This window comes from Labrus bergylta, chromosome 11 (assembly GCF_963930695.1).
Source record: "Labrus bergylta chromosome 11, fLabBer1.1, whole genome shotgun sequence".
NCBI classification, from domain to species: domain Eukaryota; kingdom Metazoa; phylum Chordata; class Actinopteri; order Labriformes; family Labridae; genus Labrus; species Labrus bergylta.
Genome location: NC_089205.1, coordinates 8841652 through 8868211, shown reverse-complemented (window position 1 = coordinate 8868211; position 26560 = coordinate 8841652). Strand labels below are relative to the sequence as shown.

Genomic DNA, 26560 nt, shown 5'->3' with positions numbered 1-26560 from the left:
CGCTGCAGTGATGACATACTTCATGCTTTGATTTGTACCTATCAAAGTTCAACAAAGAAGAAACACACAGTGTGGTAAGCTGACACTGATTTCTAAAAGCCCTTATCTCGTCTCCGTTTCCTCTTAATCTGCACTCTGGTTTCTTTACTTTTTCTGCCTAACTTCTCTCCTGTACTTTCTCTGGAAATAGACTTACACACTGTCTTCATTCCTCTCGAAGAAAAACCTCTTCAAGCCTCCTGAAGCGCAGATCTGCCCCTTCCAAAAGTTGTTCATTTCAATCCCTTAATCCACTCAAATGTTTTCAGCTGAAAGGCTGTAAACTTCAAAAACAGAGTCTCAAAATGACCCTTCAGTGTCAGCGTTTCAAAAGGTTTTAACCAGCAGACAGAGGTCTCCTCCTGAACAAGCTAACCTAATGATTAAAGCCAATAAAAACACAATGTGACTTTAAAATTCCTCTATCTCCGTTTTTGGTGAATGCAGGACATGTTAGCTTTCGCAGTAATTATTTCACTCTGTTTCATAGCCTGTTAAAAACTCCTCACAGCAGCTTTAATAACAATGTTGTTGTGACTTCTACATCAGACGGACAGCTGCCAGTAGAAAACTGGTAAATGTAAAGCTAACACATGAGACCCGTGTAGACCCTGCAGAGTTTTGTGTGACATCAAACTGGGAAGAAAAGAAACACAACAGTTCTGATTTGACTGACAGGACGTCTGAGCGGGCCGAAGCCTTCATGGAGATTTCAACTCAATTCAGTGAAGTCCCTGGCCTCGTCTCTGATCAAACCCTCTCTCTTTTCTCACATGCACACAGTTTGGTTGGGCAAATCAATGGGCTCTTACCAGCTGTTTCCAAGTACACTCAGCTGTGACCACTCAAAGAAAGCAAAAAGGAAAAAAAAAAAACAAGAATAAAGAAAATGTAGCAGCACTTACTGTGCCGTGCACCCAGTTTAGTTTAATATGGAAAAACACTCTCTCACACTCTGCCTCTGCTACTAAACCAAAACCCTCCTTCTCCTCCTCCATTCTGTTTATTCTCAATCTTAAAAGGCAATACAGACGAAGGAGATCAAATATGAAATGTTGCTAAGATGGAGGGAAAGATGGAGGTAGTTTTTAAGTGTAAAGGCCGTGAATAACCTTGAGTGAAAACACTACTACCAGACTGCTCCGAGGCCGAGACCAGACTAATTAAAGGATCAAGAACAAGTCAAGACCAAGCTCAAGACCAAAGCAAGGCGAGACCGGGACAAGACCAAGACCATAAATATCTGAAAAATCATCATCTTGTGTTTAGGGGGCGTGTCACTCACTTAGAACGTAACACGAGGAAGGATGCAGCCTTAACCGGGGGATACAAATCAAACTACAAATGAACTGAAGTTATTAGTTTAGAAAGAGGAGTGTTCCTTCTTATCACAGTAATGACGTGGAAAAATGGGCTTTCAGTGGTGGTCTTGATTTAACATCTGGAGTCTGTCCAGTCTGAGACCGAGACAAGACCGAGTAAAATGCTTTTAATTTTTGAGACAGGTCTTGAGACCAAGACCGTTCTCCGAGTACTACAACACTACTTTCTATGTGTACAAACACTCATCAAACACGCTCTTATGCTCCTCTCTCCTCATTCCATATTTAACACAGCAGAGGAAAGGAAATGCTTGATTTCTCATTTGCAAAAAAAAGAAAAAAAAGCTTGTGGGTCTTAAAATCTAAAGTTCAGTGTGCTGTAAGGAGCTGTGTGATACTCGAGTCACCCGGCTTGCTGCTGAGCTTCATTTTGATCTAGTAGCAGTAATCGCCGGATCACAGGAACCCTCCCTCTCCTCCCGGTTTGAAGACGGCAGCTTAAACTCATCCATCCTGACTCCCTCTCCTGCTCTTCCTATTGTCTCTGATTGTTGTAGAACTGCGCTGGGATCAGTGGCCTGGCACCCCTTCCATCACCACAGCCTCTTAAGTCCTCCGTCTTCTCAAATAGCGCGGGGCTGCACCCAGATCAGCAAAGCTTTGAGGACGGGAGACAAAGCAAAAAAACAATGTGTGATATTCCTCAATGCTGCTGAGCCCCGATTCTGCACTGGCCGCGGCCAGGATTTGTGCTGCATCCTGTGTCACAGCCTCGTTGGAGGATTTATAGAGTGCTCCCATAATGCACTTCCTCTCTCCGAAGGGGGGGACATAAATCTGCCTCTGTTTTTTTTGTCATCCCCCTTTTTTATTTGCTAATGGGATCCTCAAATGACTATCCCCGTGGCTTTCTTTATCCCCTGTACGCACACACAACCGAACCGGCTTACACCCAGACGCACACACAGAGGCCGTATATAGAAAACCATAAATTATAAGACCTGTGTCAATTAATCCTGAGACTTCACAAGCCGAAAGCTGGTCACCACTAGCCATCTTCCAAAGGCTGAGTATTATATTCCAACTGTCGGCATGTTTACCGACTGAATAAAAATGTACACTGTGTTTATCTGGATATAATGAAGCAGCGAAAAGGTTCCACCAACAAGGAGTCACACACAGTGGGTCGCTGTATTAAAATATACTGTGCTGGTAATGAGCTATCTAAATTCAGAGTTCATATTGCCGGGAATTACACAAAAAGAGGCCCTGGGCAGCACTGGCAAAAAACTCTATAGCTCTTTCTTTCTTCTTCTCTGCCGAGAGATTCTCCCCGTCGAGCGGCAACGCGCTCTGTCCTAGAGAAATCGTTTGAGCGCCAGCGCGCATCTGTGAATGCAATAATTCCTTTGTAAACGACATCACCTCCTCGCCCGTTGCTTGCACATTTGGCGGCTGTCAACATGTTGGCCGCACTCTATCACTCTTCCAAACCCACACATGCCTGCTCACACACAAATAGCACACTTTGAGCTCTGATTACAGACAACTCTGAAACATATCCTAAGTAGACACACACACACACACACATTTAGAAAACACACACAGTCTGAATGGATGACTCAAGGGTGAGAGTGATTAAAGGCAGTCGCACGTCCACGCTTTCCTGGAATGAAACGGCGGCTAAACAGAAAATGACAGGGGTAGCGGCGCTTCAAAGTTATCTGGAAAACAGGTTTGCATATTGCCGCTACGGAGGCGGATTCCTTTGCAACACTTGACATGAATGCACTTTTTCTGTTGTCGTCTCAAAAACGGAAATTGAGAAACACATTGAAGGGTGAGAAATGGAAAAGCGCTTTAGGTTTGTTGCTTCTACGCTTCTGTTTTTCCTGCCAACTGTGACAGGAGAGGGGAAAGGCGGCGATGGTCAGCGTAGCAACAGATCCACAGAGACAATAGACTCTTATTTTCTCCTGGATTTAACTGCACTGTACAGCGGCCCTCGGGAATCAATTAGACCTGCGGTGAGCTTGGTTTTTCAACCCCTATTGACTTGCCAGTAATTTGTTTACTTCACAGCTCAAGCTCAGGAACTAAAAAAGAGAATAAATCCTTCCTTATAATGCAACTCTCCTGCTATTTCCTGCTGTATTACACATATCATCCAATCAGGTTATATCCTCAAACAGATAAGAGTTGTTTTTTCATGAATACACAGCCACATGATAATAAATCCCATTTAAATGAAAGTGCATGTGAGGCAAAAGCTCGACCTCCGGGCCAGGTCAGGGCCTGCAGCAGGTCTATTAGCATATGTTCTCCTTCCACACACAACTAAGATAGCAGCTGCAGCCCGCCAGACGAGCAGCAGGAATGTGTTTCACTGTGTCAGGAGGCAAGGAGGATGAACAGCTTATCGCACTTCTGATGTCTCTCTGCCGCCAGACGAAACTGACGGGTGTCACCTTGTTATTTCACACAGGAAAACGCCAGACTGGGTCTATAGGGAGTTGATTAGCACGGACCTGTTGCTGTATTTTCCCCAGCTTACCTACGGCACATGCCAGGCACACGGCAAGATTGAGAAGTCCCACTGCAGTGGGGATTCTGGTGGACCTCAAATTAGCTCAGCAGCGAAGCAAAACTGCCAACAGCATGGTGCACATTCATGACATCTGGATGTCATTATCAAATATCAGTGGCTTTGGGGATTATCCCATGTAGGGGATGATTTATCGGCTAACTGCACCTGGGAATTAAATTTGCCTGTTGATAATCCCACAAATGCATATTTTCTCTTTAAAACAAAAGGTTTTATGAAGAAGACTGGTGTGATCAAAGTTTGTGTCAATTTGCAAAAAGATTCAGAAAATTAACTGTAGAGGAAGAAAAACTGTGAACTGTTATGTAGCCTGCAGAGAAACAATCATAGCAGATGTTTACAACTCTTTATTTTTATTGCACTTTCTGGGGATTTCTCCTGCTTTCAAATCTGGATTTTCTTTGTCCAGAAGGTAAATTTAGCTTAAATCTGAGGGTGTTATCTTTTTCTTAACTTAATGATCAGCCACATATACCCCAGTTAAACCAATTTGAGCTCCATATTTATATCCGTAGGCCTTTACATGCCAGTTAGTTTGAATCTGCACCCATGTCTACTCTAAATATGTCCACTAAGAGCATGTTAGAGCAGTAAAATTCAAATTGTTTGTGTACACATACCTGGCCAACAAAGCTGATTGTGAATCTTATTTGCAAACTAAGACATGTTGATGTGTGATGGATGACTCTGCATGTTTCAGTCTACATACCTGAACTGAAATGACCTAATGTCAACAAACTGACTGAATAATAACGCTGCGAGCACGTCCATCAATATTAAAGCATATCCACATGAGATTAACCCAAAAACAGGGAACAATAAGGTCAGAGTGAGCTCAGTGTTGAGCGCCACAGGAACATTAAATCTCCCTAGAACAACTGAAGGGATGCCAATGAAGTATAGAACAAATACTCTCAAGTGCTATTAGGGGCTGAACAGCTCTACAGGAACTATTCAGTGTCCAGTCTCCAGAAGTCCAAAGAGGAACAATAATCAGAGGGAATAATAGTCTATTTGGGGGAGCAACATCAAACCACGTAGACACACTTAAAGCATCGCCACAGATAAACTGTATCAGACATGTCTCTGCATCCACGCACAGCCTCTCCGGCCACGTTCAATCACGCACAGATGCGCATCACACAGAGCAGGCAAGTTGCCCTTCACCTACCGTACCTTTAGTGTGAGCGGCACTCAACCCCAGAGCCACTACAGCCAACACGCAGGCTATTCTCAGCATCTTCTTGGCGGAGATTCAGCCAGAGGATGGAGAGGGGATACGGCGACCGCTTTCCTCTGCTCTCCTCCTTCTTTTAGCTTCTCCCTCTCTCTCTCTCTCTCTCTCTTTTCCGCCCTCTCTCTCTTTCTCTCTCTCTCGTTCTTTCACCGCCTCAGGTTCCTCTCCTTTCTCTTTAGGCAGAGTGTAAAAACAGTTATGCACTGATATGTGGGACAAGACGCGCAGCGTGGAGTAGTAGAAGGACACCGGGTGCTCGCAAAGCACCTCACCGCACCGGAGCCGCGCGAGTCCGCACCGCAGGTCTGTGTGGACGGTCGAGGTAGCAACAACTCAAGTGGTTTCTACTGAGACGGGACCGGCGAGCAGCGCACCCCGGGACCAGACCGAGCGACGTCACAGGGTAGAGAGAGATCTCTTTTCTTCTCTCTCTCTCTCACTGTCTCTCCTCCACCCCCTCCACAACCACCCTCTCTCTCTCTCTCTCATCCTCCCGCCCTCCCCTCCTCCCATCTCCTATCTCTGGAGCATCCCAGCCCACTCCAGCTCACCACGAGTCTGCCACGCTGAGGAGAGATGCATAATGAAAACATCTGTTTTAAAAGACGTAAAGTTTGTAAATTAAACCCATGAATAAAAATGCCTAAAGATAACATTGAATTATAATTATGTAACTCTGAATGCTAATAACATGAGTATTAAAGCCACTGTGGGGAGTTTTTAGCTATACATGAAACAAGCTGAAATAAATATTAATGTGCCTTTATGACCTATAAAAGCAAACACGACCATCAGCATAAAGACTGGTTACTTCTGGTAATTTTTAACGCCTGGATTTCCGGCAGAAACCGCCTTTACCTAAACATTTTCACGACAAAGATTCTCAATCAGTGATACTTTATGGAAACACAATTACACAGATGAAGGACAAAATCAGCAAAGCGAACTTCATCCACAGGGGGCGCCAAAACCAACACAAACTGAAGGTTCCTCACAGGAGCTTTAGATGCATTTAGAGAAGTGGCAATTCTAGAGTCTGTTGGGACCCTATGCAAAAATCAATTGGGGGCCCTCCAACCAGCGTTCATCACCATCATGCCTGCCAGTCCACGTCCTCTTTTTTCCTGTTTCTTTTTTCTCGCCTGTAGACGGATATTACCTCTGCATTTGTCTATCGACTTTCTTTGATGAACTTTGGTTTTCACAGCAATAATTCATGCGACGCTTAGCAGGGCAATGAGAGTGAGTGCTGTCAGATAGGGCCCCCTTAGGGAGGTTTCCTATACTGTCGTTGCAAAATTTGCTGTGATGTTGTCCCTTAGCTTAATTATTTCTGTGCCTACACTTATAACCCAATATTTATTTATTTACTTTTTACTTTGTTAATCCTGAGGGGAAATTCTGGTTTACACTCTGTTATTGAGAGACACGTTTCTCACACACAGAGGCTCGACTCACACACATGCACAAACAGGACCTGTGGACATACATTAGTGGAGAGATGTCAGAGGGGGGCTGCTACACAGGGAGTGCGCCAGGGCTGTAGGGTTTCTGTGCCTTGCTCAAGAGCACCTTGGCAGTAAGTGACCTGGCATCTCTCCAGCGACCAGGCCAACTCCCATACTTTCCATGCGGATAATTGAACCGGTGACCCCCCACTACCATACCTAAGTCCCTACACACTGAGCTACTGCCTCCACCATACCACATGACAAACAGGAAGAAAACAAAGACTAACCTGAGTGAGTCTAAATGATGCAGAGGGGGTTAATTAATCTGCATAACTTGACGGCCTTGGATGAGAAAGCGTTGATTCCCAACAATACGTGCATATAGCGAGGCAGTAATGATAATGAATAAACCCATATAACTCAAAGTACACAGCTCTACATGTGAATTAATTACTTCAGTATTTTTCTGCCTGAAGATGCAATTAATCTCACTAAAGCTTCATCATTATGAAACAGTTTGAATATGTAATGCAGGCTGCAACAGAAATAGAATATTAACATCCCAATGTAGGCCAGTCTCTGCAATCTCTCTCTTCTTTTTTTTTTTTTTACTTTTAAATTCTGCTTTTTTTTTTTAAGTCCTCAAAAAGACAACATTTCAGAAATTTCTTATTAACTGATATATGCGCAAGAGGATTCCAGCTTTGCCGGAGGGCTTTGAGTTTGAATAAGAGAAAGATGCTCAGACAGATGGACGGACTTTAAAACAACTGGAATGCAAAGACATTCATCCTGGTCTCTTTTTTTCTCCTCTCATGGAGGAAGCATTCAAAACGGCTCCTTTAAATGTCAAATATTTGAATTTTGGTCTAAGACAGGGGCCCAAATTAAAAATGGCTGAGCAAAATGAATCATTTAGCCAGAAAGAGCGCGGCCATGTCTCGCGTCTGCTCATTTAATTTTTCTGTTAGTCTGCGGTGTGTGGGCGAGCATGCATGAGTTTATACGTGTTGGTTTTTTTCAGTCGATGCTGGGCAGCAGGATTAATAATAACTTTTTTCAATTTTCCTGAGTAGCCTATCTCACAGGAACTTTTCTCTTGGCCTATCTCTGCTGCTGGTTAAGGATTATTCTGGGGAGGGATGCAGAGGAAATATTGCCAGTGTTATCTAGAGGGAGGAAGAAAAAAAGAGAAAGCAACACAAACAGATGACAATGCACAGATTTGAATCCACAGCATCCAGCGGTGAAATTAAATTTGGTCTTATTTTCACTGGGAAATGACCTGAGTGGTGTATAGCCGACAAAAACGCTTCCCTCAGCTCGTGAACAAAGAGGTGACAGAGAAACCGAAGCAGTGTTGCTCAAAGTGAGGTGCCGGGATCCTTTAGAAGCCTGAGCAACATGAGGAATATTCAAATGTGGCTTTTGCAGAGTCTTTACTATAACATAGTGTCCTATTTTCTCATACTTCTCCCAATAACTTCAAGTTTTTAGCCGTTTTCACATCTGCACTCCTGAAAATATCTTGGTAATTTCAAAAGGATTGCTCCGTCACTATCCCTCTTACTGGCTCGAGGTGAATTCTCCTGATCTTATCCTGCTACGTTCTCACATCAGCTCACTTGGACTTGCTGCAGAAAAAATACGAGGAGGCTGGCAGGAGAAACTTTGGGTGAAGTCCGAACGAAAACTTTGTTTTTTTGGATTTTGCAGTTTTTCAGGAGTTTTCTGGAAGTGTGAAAGCCCTAATTGTTTCCCCATGGCCTGAGACCAATTCAAGTCACAGTTAAAGCTAATTATATTTCCCTGAAGGCTTTGCAGCAAGGCCCGAAATCTCCAAATGACACCATCACCTTTAATCAACAACAACAACAACAAACAATGCAACATGAAACCACTAATCTCAATCTGGCTGGGCAGCTCTTCTGAGGCCGTGTCGGGGCAGGCTATTTCCTGAGTTTATCATGACTTTGTGTATCAGTGACTGGGCTGCATCAGGCAAAAAAAAATTATACTTTCATTTTTTCATCAAGGCTATATCCAAAAGTACAACCCCAAGCAAATGGCCTATTTTTTTTTCCCCAATCCCGTTCCTGCTCTCTGGCTTTTTCCGTAGCTTTTTCATTATTGACACACATTATGCCCACTAGGCTACCATATCCAACGCCCTGGGAATAGTGAATTGCAAGTTATAATGCTAATGTGATATCACACTGTGTCCGTCTGTGCGCTCCGAGTCCTGAGGAAAATAACGAAAAAGTTTCTCCAATGCCGCGGCAGTGCGCGTGTGTGTGTGTGTGTGTGTGTGTGTGTGTGTGTGTGTGTGTGTGTGTGTGTGTGTGTGTGTGTGTGTGTGTGTGTGTGTGTGTGTGTGTGTGTGTGTGTGAGGCAATCTAACCTGGCTGAGTAGTTTAATGTGCAGTTCTATTTGTTTCCTGTAAGTATTTCACTTTGGGGAGATATTAGTGACATACTTTACTGGAAGCCATTTGCTCTATAGGTTTCCAGATGATGATGGGAACAAAAAGAAGAAGAATACGGGCTGAAAAGTGATGTTTTTAAATTAATATATATATAACGTTTGACTTTGCCTCTTCCCGTTCACAAGACAAGACCAAGAAATGGAGGTTAGAGGGAAGAAAGAAGGGAGCTGGCTGGTGCATTTGACCCCAACAAGAACTTTTGAACTTGTTTCAGGCGGCTCCGGGCAAAGGAGAACAAATGTTAGCCAGGAGCCTAGAGCTAACAAAACTGATCAAACATCATATCCTGGGTTATGATTTAAATGTTCCGCAGGCAGGCTTGTATCCAGTGTGTGCTCTGATAGGCTGAAGCCCGATAAAGACCTGGAAGGTAACATAATCAGTGTGGTTGATGGTGGATGAACCAGGGACAAAGTCAACACCAACACACACGAGGGGGCAGCTGTGGATCAGTTGGTAAAGTCGTCGTCTCTCAACTGGAATGTTGAGGGTTCGAGCCGCAGCTCTGCATCAACATGTCCAATGTGTCCTTTGGAAAGACACTCACCCCCTGAATGGCTCCCGCTGCTTTGTCGGCAGCGTATGAATTGGATTAATTACTTCTGATGAACTCACTACATAGCAGCCGCTGCCATCAGTGTGTGAATGTGTAGGTGTGACATGTCAAATCGCTTTGAGTAGTCAGAAGACTAGAAAAGTGCTTTACCATTTTAATAAAAGCATGAAGAGCTTCTGTTGCAATGTCCATCATAAAAGTCCACACTCCTCTCCGAGAGCTCCGCTTCTCAAGAGTTTAGATTTTTGAGTCACAGAGACAAAGTTCTGCAGCTTTTGTGCAAAGCTAACAAAACATCATGTCACATTTTTTTAAGTCCATTAAAAAAATTCTTCTTCTTCTAAATAAAATATTAGGCATAACAATATACTTAAAGTAGCACAGATATCACTCAAATAAGAAAGTTGGAAGGAGGATCCCTGAATCAGCTCTGACATTTCCCGCCGTGTCCCTACACATCCGCCATTTCGGGAAAGGCATAAAACGCAAAACATAAATAAATGATTATTCCCTTAAAATACTTTGGGCCCTGTAGTGAACTGTAGGGGGCTTAGTGGTGCAGATATTTGGCTGAAGATGGAGGGAGCTGTCCTTAAAAAATTGATAACCAAAGAAGAGAGGAATACCTGAAAATTCTACTAAAGGGTGTAAACAAAAGTTACTTCCCAGCTCTGGTCGTGACACAGCAGTACACTCGATACAGCTGAGATGCAGGATTAGTCCTTTTTTCCACATTTATCTTTCAGCTGTGAACACACAGGAATGCTATTGCACAGAGATGCTCTGTTCTCCAGGTCTGGGTGGAGATTCCTCTGTGCACAGCCAGTGTGACAGATAGAAAAGCACACTCATGCATCTTAATTTGATCATTTACTGAACACATGGAGAGAATAGAAGAGACATCGTCTTCACTGCTGAAAGCAACGGTCCATCATGTTGTTATTTGGTATATAATCACAGACAGAGGAGCATGCTTGATATGTGCATTTTCTCACACACTCTCATGTTTAAACATTAGCTCGTGGGGACCGTGTTTAGACTTTTATATTTCATCTTTTTTGCCTTTGAAGGAAAACATTTAAACGTGGGCTCCCTGCTGTTGTTCCTGTCTCTTGTCCTCCGGACACACGACAGCTTTTAAGTCTCATCATCCATCTCGATTGTTGAGCAATCAACCATCACCTTCCTCCGTCTCTTATCTGTCCCTCAACCGAGAGGTCATTTTGTCTCAAGTAATCGCCTCCCCATGTTTCTATTTGTCCCATCTTTCATCCCATATCTCCTCCTGCAGCCTTCCCCTTGTTTCTCTTGATGCCTCCATCTTCTCCTCTGCTCTATGCGTGACCTAATCACTCTGCTGACACCAAATTCAGATCTCTCTATCAACCCCTCTCCGCCCTCGCTCTCCAGTTAGCGTGTGTGACAGAGTGCAGTGCCTCTGCACACTCCCACTGACAGCTGGCTCGGTTGGAGGAGCAAGAGGGGGAGAGGGGGGGGCGAGGGGAGAGGGGAGACAGGGGAAGGGAGGGATGAGAGGAGGAGGAGGAGGTAGAGAACGCCAAAGAGATAGACCATCATCCCCCTGGCGTTCCCCTCACGGCTCTTTCTGAGGAAGAGTCGATGGCGTCGCTTTGATGCCGCCTACATCATGCAGAGGTCTGAAGCTGTGAGAGTGCCTTCTGGCCCCGATTTGCCTCGCTTCACTAGCAGGAAGTGGGCCAGAAGTTGTCATCTGCTGGAAGCCTGGCACATCTCTCAATCCCATTACTGAAAACTATAGGAGTAAACATTAGTTTGTCTGCAGTCAGACAGGGAAAATTTACATTTCAAAACAATGCATTTTTCTCCATAATGATTTGGCTTCACTCGGTGTGGTTTTCTCTCTCTCCACCATGTTTTTTTCTTCTTTTTTCCACAGAGACATTCAAAAGAACTAAACCAGTGCCTTTCCAATTTCATCCCATTTATTACAAATAATGTTACATCACATCAAACCACTCTGCAAAGCATTCTGCTTTGTTCTACAAATCTCAGTGCGTATTTCTAAAACCTTTGGCCGTCTATGAATCAGCTTTATTTTGATGCGGAGGGAAAATCTTTCATGTGGCTCTCTAAAGCTGTGTCCAATCCATCACACAGATTAAGGGAGGTTCGTTTTTTTCAAATTTACATAATAAAATTATTAATATAGTTAGCAAAGACTTTAAATAGGTATGAGGTTGAATTTCACAACCTACGCAAGGTTAAAGGGTCTGATTGTGTTAAACTCTTTGAAATTGATGGAGACTCAGAGATGAGTGTGTTCCTCATGTGTCCACTAGAGGCTTCCCAACTTGGAAACTTGGACCACCCGAGCAGCACATGAACGCAGCATGAGGCCCACCACGGCTCCACCTCATAAGGATAGCGACCGACATCATTGGGCTTCACACCGTCCCTTCAGACACCAATGGGTGACATCACTGAGACTACGTCCATATTGTATACAGTCTATGCTTAAAGGCTGCATCTGAATCATCCAGGTGCTTCTGTGTCTGAAAGAAGTTAATCCCAAACCGAATGCTTTTGTTCACATCAAAGGGAAAATAATGAATAAAGTAATCTGTAATCCAGTAGTTAATCCAGCCCTCTAAACCAGTGGTTCCCAAAACTGGGGTCGGAACCCCCTGGGGGGTCGCAAGACACTGAGAAGAGTTCTTTCAAACACATATCAAAATTAAAAATTACTTAAAATTGCATATTTTACCCATTATTGTCAAAACATATGAAAAAAAAAGATCAAGAGATTAATTCTTCTACCATTACGAAAATAATATTATAGCGTTCAGGCTGTTCTTTTGTGTTGTTCTAATTCCAGTGTTTGGATCGTGTACCCGTTATCGTTAACCATCTCCATGGACAGAGTGGGTCCCCAGTCTCTAGCACCTAATTTTTGGGGGTCATGGGCTGAAAAGTTTGGGAACCCCTGCTCTAAACAAACTGTTAAAATGTGGATTGTTTCTGCTCATTCAAGGTAAATTAAAAAGAGTGCTGCACTTATTTGGGCGGACGTTGAACTGAGTCCTATCCAATGATGATGGGGTTCTCTGAAGGCTTCTGATGCTCTGGTGGGGGGGGGGGGGGGGGGGGGGCTGTTGTTGCTCTGCTCCTTGGTGTCTCCCTCGTCCATTCTGCAGTTCAGCATTGTTTTTGTCTGTCCCTCTTTTTCTCTCTGCTCCATTTTTGGCTCTTTGAGCTGCCTGTCGTTCCACAGTTGCCAAAGCTGCCGCTGCCTTTCAATAGCACTCCTCCTCTGGTCCAAGGCAGACTTGGCTGCTGCACAACAGGCTTGTTTGTGGGTCTTGGCAGCAGTGCTTGCAGACCTGAATGTACCTGCTTAGGTTTTTTACCCCCTTTTTTTTTTCTTGCGCTGTACTTATGTGAATGTTTATGTTTGTGTGCTCAGCAGAAGGAAAAAAAAAGAGTTAGAGAATGTGTGTGTATTTTCTGTTTTACCTTCGGGGATAGAGGGTCAGCTGACCGTGACCAGACTGAGCAAACACATTCATACTGCAGCAGGACCCTCCAGTCCCTCTAGATGTGGGATATCACTCACTCACAGATGGAGAGCCCTTAAGAAATGCAAGCTTGACCTTGGCAAGCACAGAAATAGAAGGTAATTAAGGAACACCGAATCAAATCTGAACACATGAATGAAAAAAGCTGCATCCTCCAAAACTCATATATCCCCAGGGAAACGAATCCAGCCAATCTCGGCCACGCTAAAAACAATCCACTCTGCCTCGAACAAAGGCTGTCATACATGTCGGCTGTTTGGTGTTGAAAGGGAAAAGCAGGTAAAACTAATTTGACAGTAAGGCTTCAGCAGAGCAATGACGAGACTGAAAAAACGACTGCACTTGAATGTGACGCATTATGGCTGAAAATGTAACGGCTAGCTGAGGCTGTATGACATATGAGCTATTTTCTATATTAAATCAAGCAGCAAACTCTGGTGTTGAAAAATGAAGCCAATGCGGAAGGGCAAAAAACTGCAGTACCTCGAGTGTCCACTAGAGGCTGGCTGCAGACGCTAAGGAATAACCATTAAGCCCTGTGTTAAAATGCTTAAATTTACAGCAGAAATAAACAAAGTTAAGGCCCTAAAAGAAAGAGCAAACACATTTTGTATCAATTATAAAGTGTAGTTTTTATTTAATTTGCATAACTAGGGGTGTGGCTAAATTGATTGACAGGTTGACACATTGTAGCTGCCTGCCAGCTTGCTGTAGTCCTGCCTAAGCTCCACCTCTTTGTCTGTTTCTAGATTGACTGAAAGTTTGTTGGAGATGGCATTTCCAAAATGGCGACTGCCCCTGAGACTATGTCCTTATTTATACAGTGTATTGTTCAGCCTCACAACATTCAACTTCCCCCAGCGGGGGGCGCAAGCAAAGGTATGGAGCTGCTCGAGGGAGAAAACCAACTCTAGGCAGTTTTCAAATTTAAGAGGTTTTCAAGCAAGATCTGAAATGACTGGGCTTGATTAGAAACATGTGATATTAACGATACAAAAACAATCATAGCTGTTGGTGACGGCCCTCTTGCCAGCAGGGCCTGCTATTGTGTTTTTAGTCTTCTGTCTGTGTGTGTTTGTGTCCCTGCAGGTCGCTGGTGGGCGTTGTACCTCCACACCTTGGCAGACCCAGCCAGTCTGGGCTATTTAAGAACGGGCAGTCATCCTCTCATTCTCTCTCATCCACTCCCAGCGTCACACCGTCACCACAGCTACTCATTGCACCATGCTTTGTTTAACACCATACAACATGCTGCACACACCACACACTCACACAACAGCCAACACACTGATTCACTGATAAACACACTTCACCCTCTTGTTGAATGCTTTTTACTTTTGGTATTTTTCATAATAAACTTTTACACCGTTTAGTTAGCACCATATGTTTCCCTCATGCTTGCCAACTTCGACCATAGGTTGCATGGTAAAACAAAGAAAAGTAAAATTGATGCAGCGAGATGATTACACTTGTCTAAGTAGATGGGGATTGTGTGGATTATTTTTTTCATAAGCACTATTATTTAAAAGAAAAAGAGGAAAGTTGTGCAGGGCATGCAGGGTAGAATTGCATTGCAAAAAATCAAGCTGTGGGGTTACCTGCAGTAGAGTGTCCTAATTTTCCAACAGAATATCCCCATGTGTCTTCCTCCAGACACTACATCTGGATTGTTTCAGATCTGGATCCTTTTTGGATCGACTTGCTACAGGCGTATACAGATGCCCCTCCGTTTGCCAGGATTTGGAGGACTTGAGTGCTGCTGGCTCCCAAACTGAGAGACTGTGAAAAAGCACAAAAGCCTCAGCTGCATCCCAAGATTTAGAACCAGAGACACGTGTGATGGTGCCAGAATGATGTTATGAGCAATTACAAAAAAGCTTACAAAAGAAAGGATTATGTCTTATCCCTAATCAGAAAGTTTACAAAAAGTATGGAATCAATTAGGCGTGTAAGAGCAAATAATATCTGAAAACCAAAGACCAGAAATCATGCTAAATAAAAGCTTGAGGAATTTGTCAATTTCATATTGCTGCTTTTGAGATTGTTTCTGTACTATTAAATATTTAAAAGCAATTAAGGGAATAAAGATGTGATTTATTGTTAGATTAACCCAAATAATAAGGTTTAATTTGTTCAAGTCACTGGCTGTATATAGAGATGGACAACTTGTCTGAAGTCACCTTCAAGTGGAAAAAAACCACTTGCCGCCATAACAGGAAGTGACATGTTACTGAATTTCAGTTAGAGCCTGTGCCATAAGGATCGGCCGGTGGAGCTGACGGCAAAGATCCCTCGGGTCAGAACAATCCACAGGCCCAAAGATTCTGGTGTCATTTTACGGCTGGCACTCGTGCTCATGGAAAGTGTGTTTGTGCTCGTCACATTTCCTGTCATCATTCCTCTCAACTCTGCTCATCTGATGCACACAGCGACATCAAAGCTGTCAGTCATGTCATTTTACAGCTTTTTATAGAATCAAATAACTAACTGAAAAGAAAGTTCTTAGAAAAAAAGGTGTGATTATAACTAGCTTTCATGACATGCCAATTATTTGGCACATATTTCAACTTAACATTTGCACCATGTCCCATCTGTTAACATGGAGGAGGCAGGATTTATTTATTTATTCTGCAGCCAGTCAGTAAGGGGAGCTCTAAATATTTTGGCTTCAGTTGTGCTTTCCAATTTTTTTCTGTCTACAGTTAATTCAACACAACTACGGTGGCCCTGCAGGTCAAAGCACAACGACATTGCACAAAACACAGCAAATCTTTCCGAACATGCTCCAACAGTTCACCATGACCTTTCAAAAAACACAAACTGCTTCTCACAAATCACAAGATTTCACATACCACAGCACCACAAAGATCTGTGATGTACCAGAAGATAATTCATCACACAATTTTGAAATCATGTCGACACTTCCCTCAAGGAGCAATATGTAACTCTGACACCTAGTGTTTAAAATGGGTACTGCAGTCCAAACTCTAAACATTGTAGAGAGCTGTCTCCCCCCGCCCCCTCCTCTCTAGAGTCCATGCTCATGGAGATTGCCATGTGGTGGAAACTGACGCTTCAGTGTTTATCCAGCTCTGCATCGGTCTGTAAACCTTTCTGTGTTCTAACCTCTCTCCATTTTTCAAAATCATCTCCAATATTGATCCTAGTTTGAGCACGTTTCTGCTCGTGGAGCTTATTAGAAACATGCAGAGGCTTTTTAGGTCGGGTACAATCACTTCTATCTGAACCAGTTCTCTTGCCCGCTTCCATCGCTGCAACACCTGTTGGTTTGACCTGATTACTGGTTTCATATCTGGTTTCATATCTGGCAAATCGAGGGGCGTCCAAAAAGGCTGTGTGGGGGTGTCCTTAGGTTTAATTTTCAGACTTCTTAAATAATACAATCTTCTGTATAGAGAAATGTTTGTTTGCTTGTTTGTTATTGATATTTTACCCAATTGGAGCTCACGATGCCAACCTGCTCAAAGTCACACATTAATGTCAGGTCATTTGTTTAAGCTTCTTTTATTTGTGACAACAATGGACAGTTCTCACATGTGCATTCAGTGCGAGTTTGCAAAGTTTGGGGATGCAATGTTGTTCTGATTACTGCAACTCAGATGGGAACTGAAAGAAAGCAGCTTCACATGCATCACGTTCCTGTTACCACACACGAACCATCCCATGTGTGTCTAACAGAGATTAAAAAATTTAAAAAAAAAACCACTAAAAGATGGTGGCATGATAAAAGTCGCCTTTTTTATTGTAATAAAGAAATTCTCTCATGGCACTCATGTACTTTATAACCCATATAGGAGACATTTACATAAAACATAACATAAAAGTGATTTTTTTAAATGTTCATTTTTACACAGTTTGATGTCATTTCCACCGCACTGAAGTATTTTCCCCATCAAAATGTCTGTAAGAGAGATTGGTTAGGCAGTGACAATGGAGCACATTGGAGCTTATTGTCACGTTCATGAGCTGCCTTCAAAGAAAATTCAAGGTAAATAATGCTTGAGCAGATAATATTCTTATTGAATGTCATTTCCATGTACCTCCATGGAAGTTTGGAGGAGGAAAGATTTTTTAAGTTAAATAAGTATATTTTGTTAGCATTAAGTGCTAGATATCAAATCAAAGCTAGCTTGCAGTTTTTCAGAAAATACTGTAAAAAAGATTTCCACCACAGTCATTTCTGACACATTTCCTACTGGTAGAAAAATACATTTCTGCTGTTATGCTGACAATATGGGCTGTAAAAATAAATAGCAGTAAAACTAGGTGACCTTATGTGCCACCTCATGTCACAAACAGCCTGGACACACAACCCACAAGTCTTGTGGATATTCTGTTTGAGTGACTGTTGTCCTTGTGTATTGAATCCATCTATTCTCTTGCAAGGGAAGAGTCCACCTCCTCTTTTCGCCTCCAGAAGCCGTCGAAAGAAAAGTAATACAGCAGAGGGTCCAGGCAGCAGTTCACACTAGCTAGACAGATCAGCCATGTGATAACAGGTCTCCAACATGGAATGAGAACGCCCAAGGACACAGGCAAGAAAAACACCATGAACATAATCATGTTCATAGCAAAAATCAGCATGACATTCACCTTGTTGTTGACCCTGGCAGAGTCATTCAGGCGTCTACTAAGAGTCCAAGACACCAGAGCCGTGCACACCATGTTGACGGCGAGCATGGTGAACACGAGCACAGGCTGAATGTAATGCAACGGTGATCTATGAGGAGTCTTAAATTCAAAACAGGAAGATTCATTTAACTTGTTTAAAAACTTGAAAAAATAGACATTCTCTGGGATGTTGATCACCAACACAAACAGCCAAACGAGCGCTGCAGCTTTCCAGGCGTTAGACGAGGTCCGAAGGTGGCGTGACCTCAGAGGATAAACCACAGCCAGCAGCCGGTCCACGCTGATGAAGGTGATGAAGAAGGCGCTGGAGCGGATGTTGTTGAGAAAAAACGTTGTGACACAAATGCATGCAAAATTGTCCAGAGGCCAGGTGCCTGTGGCGTAGTAGTAGACCCTCATTGGTAAAGAGACCACCAGCAGCAGGTCTGAGACTGCCAGGTTCACCATGAAGACAGCACTGGGGGACTTGAGGCTGTGGCAGCGACACAGGATCACCAGTGACAGGGCATTGAGAGGCAGACCCACCAGTATCACAGACCCAAACACAAAAGCGTATGTCGGGTGTCTCATTTCGGTTCCATTTTCTCCTGAAGTGTAGTTACACATGTTTCTGCTCCGGTGAGAAAAGCAGAAGTGCAGGAAACTGAAGGTAGGTGAAGTAGAAAAACCACAATAGCCCGCCTCTGTGTGAATCAGATCTCCCAACACCACTCTGAACAAAGGGTTGTTGTCACATGTTACAGTGGCGGAAAATGTCGAAACAGGAAACAGCTTCAACACGAGGTGTCAAAGATACTCAGTGTGGTGTTCAACTGAAACTGAGGGGTGAGAGTCTGAGGTCATGGGAAAGAAGTTGCTTGAAAGTCTGTATGTGTGTCTTCAACTACATCTGTTTATACCGTGTTTAACACCAATGACATGTAACCCATGACAGTGTTTTTCACAGTGGGGGTTCTGACACTTGAAGGGAAGGGGGGGGGACCAATGAACAACATTATTTGTGACATCTTTTTTTATACTTTTTAAGATTTATTTTTGGGCTTTTGTGCCTTTATTCTAGAGATAGGACAGTGGATAGAGTTGGAAATCAGGGAGAGAGAGAGAGTGGGGATTGACATGCGGGAAAGAAGCTACAGGTTGGATTCGAACCTGGGCCGCCCGCTTGGAGGACCATTAGCCACCATACAAGGGACGCGTGCACTACCCACTGCGTCACCAGCGTCCCATTTGTGACGCCTTCTTAGATTATATTTATCGCTGCATATTGAATCTGTGTTCTTTTTCTATGCAAACATTTCACTTTCAAGAAATTACTCACAGCACCTTAGCCAATCAGCATCGAGCAGCGACGCTGATATGACGTATTAGACATTTTCTGTACCATTACAAACTAGCTGCATACCTGGCTCTCAGCATCCTGCACCTCTCAAAAAGTTAGAATCATGTTCACGGCGCTGAACCCTCTCTCACACGTATTCACACCTTGGCATTTGTATTCATGAGATTTCTTCAGCAGAAGAGCGGGGCTTGTATCCATGTGAAGGTTGCAACTTGAGCTAATTGGTTCTACACCCATAACACCTGTTTGACATGTTATTCTTTAGAATTGTTGCCATCTACAGTCAGACGTGTGCATTCAGTCGAAGCTGAAAGAGGAATAAGGGTATCATCACAAGGGATTAAAATTAAAGAGCCCATATTATGCCCTTTTTGGGGTTCGTATATTTAATCTATGTATCTACTTTTGTACGTTCACAATAGATAAAGTCTGAAAAACACGTCTGTTTTCATGTACTGCTCCTCCTTGCTCCCTCTACGCTCTGAGTCCGTCAGCTACGCTCTGTTGAGCCCCCACTGTTAGACCCCACGTGGGCCAAGTCTGCTCTGATTGGTCTGCCGATCCGCTCTGTCGTTATTGGTCAGTTGCTCAGCACGCGTCTCGGAAATTTCAACATGAGCTGCTGGGCTTGCCACAACGAGGGCTTAGATCAGTGATCTCACACTGACAAATTGTTATCGAGGGGGGCTAGAACCGAGCGTTACATGCGGCTAATGCTGCAGCTAACAGGAGGAGGTAGGAGAAGCTGCGTTTCCGCGGACTTTGAATTTTTGCACATAGATGTGCCTAAACATGCACAGGACACTTGAAAAAAACACACTAAAGATCATCTAAAACCAGAAAAAGCATAATATGGGACCTTTAATGATTAGAGAGGGAGGGCTAACAAAAACAGAAATCCACACCAACCGTCTCACTTCAGCCACATGTTAAAAAATGGAGGCACATGCTTCAAACGGAAGAGACACTAAAGGGTGCTTGTGACAGTGTCTGTATTTAACACCTTTGAAAGGAACATGTTAACCAAGGAGGCCAGTGTTACACACAACAGGCTGCTGTTATTGAAGTTAGGATGAGACATAGGCATAATAAAAGAAGGCATAAAGATCGCGTTTCTCCCCTCATGTGTTTACATATTTCAAATGACAGAAAACTAAATGGCATGCATTTATTTTTTAATTTTATTCAATATTCTAATCTTTAAGGAAGAGAAACACCATGATTAAACTACAGGCTATTGTTGACGTAGCCTACAGCCAAACAAAACTGAACATTCACAGCCTCTGCATTCTATAGAATTTCAACATTGACATTTATGTCTTCCTATTTCCCTCTTTTCGCCAACATTACATTTTAAACTGGGGATTTCCTTTTTCTCTGGTCCCTCGGCTCTCCCCCAGCTCGCCCCCTCTTTTGCGCCCCTCTCCATAATGCGCTCGTCTCCTCCCTTTAAAGCTCGCTGCTGCTACTCTATAGGATGCTTGGATTGGGGTACCTCACCACTGTTTGTACCCCCATCTTCGATATCTTTTTCCAGGGCATTTATGTCCGATCAGACACGGCGCTGGCCAGCTGTCTGGTGCGCAACAACGGCGAGTGTAATGCGCAATGTATGACACTTCATTCTTAAGATGAAGGGAAGAAAAGAGAGGCCCTGTTTAATGCCGATGTTTCCTTATAACCAAAATTTTCTTTGTAATATTTAGATTTTTCTCCTATAACTCGAAAGTATTGTGCGTTTATTTGCCTCTCCCACTAATACCTATTTTGCGCTTGCAGTCATCCTGCTTTCTGTCCAAACTCTCCGTGATGTAAACCAGTAGAACACGCAAAAACCTAACTTAAATTGTACCGCCTCCACAAGGTTTGCACCTGTTGTCATTCATGCAAATTTTCTTAGTAGATCACCCGCAAAACGCCCACCAACCAAACGTACAAACTTTTGGAGTGAACACGCAATTTAGTACTCTTTATTTGGGAGCTTAGTAAATCTGGCCCTATATGTTCAAAAACACTGTAGAAGAGGATTTTTCATTATATGTCCCCTTTAAGCTAAGATAAACTAAGATTATCAAGGCAAATATGATTTTTACAGAAACTTTCAAACGTCTTCTCTATGTCATATTTAATATTTCTGTAAGGCTTGATAGAAATCAATAGTTTAACTCTTTACATGACGCACAGTTTTCACTATGTCTGCGAGGAATAATGCATTAAGGTCTGAGCCGGTAATTATACGCTGACAACACTGCTCTGACACTACAGTAATGCACTGTCTGCACAGCCTGACAGATATAACAAGCAACATAACAGCTGATATATTGCTTTCTTTTAAGTGTATATGTTGATTGTTAAAATCTAGAAAAACACACAAAACAACACCTAAGCGAAGTGAATTTGTGTCCAATCACACCTCAGCGGCAAATATCATATCTTTCACCTCGTCACCCAATCTGCAATTTACCACTCACTTTGTCAGCTGTAACCTTTAGAAAGATTTAAATCAAAACGCCTTCTGTAGTGATGGCAATTATGAGACTCTGCCCGACTTGCTCACTTAAATAAAAGGTGTAGATTCATTCGGGAGCTTTTGGCTGGCTGGCTCATCAATGCATGCAGGGCACAAGAGAGCCTAAATTGATTCTCTAGTGAAAGCAGGGATGCCATTTTCTCATGGCCCTAATATTTAAGAGACTTGAGTGCTCCTCATGACAGATAATCTTTGTTATTAAAGCTGCAGGTTAAAAACCCTGCTTTGAGATGCTGGGCCTGCTGCCGGTGTGCAGACAGCTCGACAGACGGGGGGAGTTCGACGAATGTGTTTGTTTTTATACCATGTGTGTGTGTATGTTCGTATGCTACATGGTATGTTAATAAAATACAATTCTGTTGTTGCTATAGGGCTTCTTTTTTTCTCAGTTTTGTTTTCTTTGCATGTTATTTTTCAGGGAGGTTATCCAAGCAAAATTGTGAATACAGGAGAAACAAATAAAAAACAAAAAAGGGAAATGTGACATTAATAATTAAAATAATACAGTTACAATAGTAAATACAGTAAATACACAAAAACCAAAATGAATGCTGCCGTTAGCCTCTGTCAGCTGGATGTTCTAAATATGAGACTTGTAGCTAAGATGTTAGCAAATATGAAGTTTGTAAGGCAAGATCATAGACCGTAAATATAAACGGACGAGGTCTGAATGACGTCACCCGTCTGTTCCTGCAGGGGGCGCCCCATCGATGGCGTTCTCCATGCTGTAAATGCTGTCTCAGCCTAACTTTGAGTTGACCTAACGACAGGCTGAGAGCTGGAGCTGAGGTGGGTTTTAAACCTCCTGACAAACCGTTAAACCGCACCCACCTTTCAATCAGGTCAGCTACACGCCTTATAGTGAATAACTCTTATCCTTCATCAAATCAAAACTGATGAGTCATCAAAACATTCACCCCCCACACACACAGCGTGTGCCGATCGAGAAATTAGCTAATCAGACCTATTTGTTTTTTTAAACCAGGCTGTAACATGTTCATTTTCCACCATCAATGAGCGTCCTGCCGTATCAGATGTGTGACGTCACTCAGGCTTAGTCCATTAACATTTAGCAGGCAGAAGATGGAGAGGATGGACTTTTCTCATCATTGGGGGGTTTGTAGACAGACTAGAGACCCATATTAGTGTTAGAGAAACATGGTGAAGTGGATTTTGCATCATATGTGACCTTTAAGTTTAGTCTCCTTTGGATGCTTTTCATCCTCTGACGTGTTTTCTCTTGTTTGTACTTCACTTGATATTGCATCACTTTGTTTTGTGAGTGATTGCAAATGACTCGGTTCAGATCTACAGACAGAGAAGCACCTTCAGTCAAGACTTTCTGCAGAAATAAATCTGACTAGACGGACTTAACTACAACACCTGTGGCACCTTTTATGGATCTTCTCCTTACACAAGACTCCCCGGTGTTTCAGGCCGCTGTGAATAAATCCATTCTCGTAAAACGAATGCACATTTTTATTGTATTCCTAAAAAGATGTCTTCTTTTTGAAAGGAAACCGACGACATTCAGTCAAGGACAGACGGAAAATGAAAGCCAGCGAATAAGAGAAGCAAAATAAAACATCTATGCAGGAGTAAATGAGGTCAATTCTTCATGCACTTCCATCGTGGCGTTTGTGGCCACAAGGAGAGCTGAGGCTGACTGACATTTTTTCTCTGCCTCTATCTCTAATGAAATCACTGGTCCATTTTTGGACAGTGTGGATAAAGTGCCTTTTTCCCGCACCAGGAGGAACGAGGACGCAACAACGGCTGCCCTCACTTCATTAAGATTTTCATTTCTGCAACGGCAGGAGTCACAATGAGTCGTGCTCTTGTGGCCTGCAGAGTGTGTGTGTGTTGGTGAGTTTGTGTGAGTGTGTGTGGGTTCATGACAGCATGAGTATGCAGCTGTTAAGTCTGATAATGACAGAACATTGACCCAGAGGACGGTGAACGCCTGCTTGCTTGTGCAGGCAGCAGGATAGCAAGTGTTTGACAAGCCTGCATCGTTATGAATATGGACACATTAATTTATTTTCTCCTTCTCTGCTGCTTCAGTCAGGTAAATATCAGGGCTGTAAACACAGCCAGTCGATACGGCTGTGGAGCGAGAGGCTGCTTTTCTCTGTCTGTCACTCACTCCGTCTCTCTGAAGACAAACACTGTGCTAAAGCTGCGGATTTAAAAAGATTATATTCTTTAGACGATTTCTCCGCCATTACCGGCTGGGCCAATGCAATTAACCCGCGTCATATGTTTCATCTGAGGCCAAAAAAAACAAAACAAGTTAATCTGTCCCGAGCTGCGGGGACCTTACTTTATTAGTCCCACGCAACGAGAGGAAGTTGGAAATTCAAGCTCAAACGGTGCTTTAATGCATTCTGTTTTCCAATTAGCGGCTGCCATGTTACATCTTAACAGGTTCTGAAAGTATGGGCTGATTACCTATGCAAATGAGCGGAAGGCTATAATAAAGCTGTCAACAGAAATGAATGTGTGTAACAGAGGAGAGCGTTGCCGTGTCGAGTGTATCCCGCTGGGTGAAACAAAGTGGCAACACCCCTCAGAAACGCAGAAAGTCGGACAGGGACAAAGTGACCACAGCGTGACTTTAACTCTGGACAGGAAGTTGGCAAAGACTCATACGTCCTGTTTTTTTCCTGGAGGCGGAGCATGCTCACTTTCTGCACACGTTACTTTTTTGTTCTTTTGAGTTATTTTGCAGTTTTAATTACTGATGACACTAGAACACTACACTTGTTTTAATTATGCAACCAGCAGACAATTAAACCTGCAATAACATGTTAGTGGCCACTTGGGTACAGGGCAAAGTTAACTCCTTCTCAACATCATTTCCTCGCAAACTGATTCTCAACCAGTAGGAAAATAGTTTCTTATAGGAGCACACAGAGTGATGTCATCTTGTAGCCGAGGTGGAAATACAAATTTGAATCTCTGTTTTTGGCTTCCACAAACTTCTGATGGAGACATCAAAGGGTTCACTATCCATCCATTATCTATACCGCTTTTTCATGTTCGGGGTCACGGGGGGCTGACATATAGAGACAGACAACCAGCCACACTCACACTCACGGTCAATTTAGAGTCACCATTTAACCTAACGAGCATGTCTTTGGATTGTGGGAGTACCCGGAGAGAATCCACACATGCACAGGGAGAACATGCAAACTCCACACAGAGAGGCTCCTGTCAGACGGGGATTTGAACCAGGAACCATCTCGCTGTAAGGCAATAGCGCGAACTGGATATATAATGGTAAAACACTGAATCTTATCTTGTTATTCTCTGACTAACCTCAATTTTGACATACTCTGTGCGCGTTTTGCTCCAGCGCAGCCATGAGCAGCTGTACACACATCACATGAGAACAAGATCACAGGAAAACTACAAGATCACAGGAGAACTACAAGATCACCAGAGAACTACAAGATCACAGGAGAACTACAAGATCACCAGAGAACTACAAGATCACAGGAGAACTACAAGATCACCAGAGAACTACAACATCTCAGGAGAACTACAAGATCACCAGAGAACTACAAGATCTCAGGAGAACTACAAGAGAACTATAACATCACAGGAGAACTACAATATCACATGAAAACTACAAGATCACAGGAGAACTACAAGATCTCAGGAGAACTACAAGAGAACTATAACATCACGGGAGAACTACAATATCACATGAAAACTACAAGATCACGGGAGAACTACAAGATCTCAGGAGAACTACAAGAGAACTATAACATCACAGGAGAACTACAATATCACATGAAAACTACAAGATCACGGGAGAACTACAAGATCTCAGGAGAACTACAAGATCAAAACAACAAGATCACAGGAGAACTCGTCGAGACCTGAAGCGAGAAACTAGAGCGTATATGAGAACCTGTGAGTTATCTTTGCACACTTTGCTGCAGCCAATATGTTAAAACAGGATGTTTATCACACTCAGTTTTTGTGGTTGTATTCAGGTCCTTCCTGTATACGTGTCAAGCATTTCCGATGCTTTACCCCAAGACCCACTTTATTTATTTTTATGAGATAGACAGATTTATGAGATAACCTCGGACTACTGAAGTCGCTACTGAGTTTCCAAGTTGGAATTCCGACTTCAGGGGGGCGTTCCAGATGACTTATCAGACCGGCAACTCAGTCAAATCAAAATCAACTCAAATGGAACGCACCATTAGTCTGAAATATAAATAATAATGTACATATAAATGCATACAAGCACACAAGCATACATTTATTAAATAACCAAACTAGTACACGTGCACACACACAAACACACTATGGACTGTATAAAAAGATGTGTTACACTTAAAGTGAAGGTACACATTGAAGACCATTAGTGAAAAGGTGCAGAGTGTGCAGAAGCAGCCCAACATCGATACTGCAGCTCTTCCAGTCGATCCTTTCAGTGCAGCAGGATCTGGCTCGAAATGGGCGATAATGTCTGTGCCTGTCAAGGAGCTACTTTGGCTTCACCTTTTGCACAACGAGACGAGTTGGAGAAGTGTTGTCCATTTTAATATACAGTCAAAGACGAATGCACACACCACAAACTGTTTTCTAGTATATTGCATAGCAGCTCCTCCGCCAGGCGTCGGTTAATACGAGACACTGTAAAAGGATTCATTCTGCTTTCGAGTTAAACGCGCTGTAAAAGTGTAGTCCATTTATCTGCCCTATTTTCTTCACAATAAAAGGCTCGAGGAGGTGGGCTGCCCACTCGCTATTAACAAAATAAAA

General features: G+C 43.0%; 2 protein-coding genes across 2 annotated transcripts in view; both read right to left on the bottom strand.

Annotated features, from left to right (window-relative positions):
* The window catches only part of LOC109986268 (calsyntenin-2), a 242381-nt gene extending 236742 nt beyond the window's left edge, over window positions 1-5639 (bottom strand). Inside the window, exon 1 of the mRNA XM_020636858.3 lies at window positions 5143-5639. Coding sequence (XP_020492514.1) covers window positions 5143-5206 — 64 coding nt within the window. The 5' untranslated portion in view covers window positions 5207-5639. The remainder of the gene's footprint in view (window positions 1-5142) is intronic.
* Window positions 5640-16990: 11351 nt separating this feature from the next.
* On the bottom strand, window positions 16991-18601 carry LOC110006262 (lysophosphatidic acid receptor 6-like). Its single transcript, XM_020661437.3, has one exon. The coding sequence runs from the start codon at window positions 18510-18512 to the stop codon at window positions 17646-17648; it is 867 nt and encodes a 288-aa protein (XP_020517093.2). The 5' UTR covers window positions 18513-18601; the 3' UTR covers window positions 16991-17645.
* Between the last annotated feature and the right edge of the window lie 7959 nt (window positions 18602-26560).

Excerpts from the sequence above, each read along its gene's own strand:
- LOC110006262 (XM_020661437.3), bottom strand. The coding sequence starts at position 18,512 with ATGTGTAACTACACTTCAGGAGAAAATGGAACCGAAATGAGACACCCG.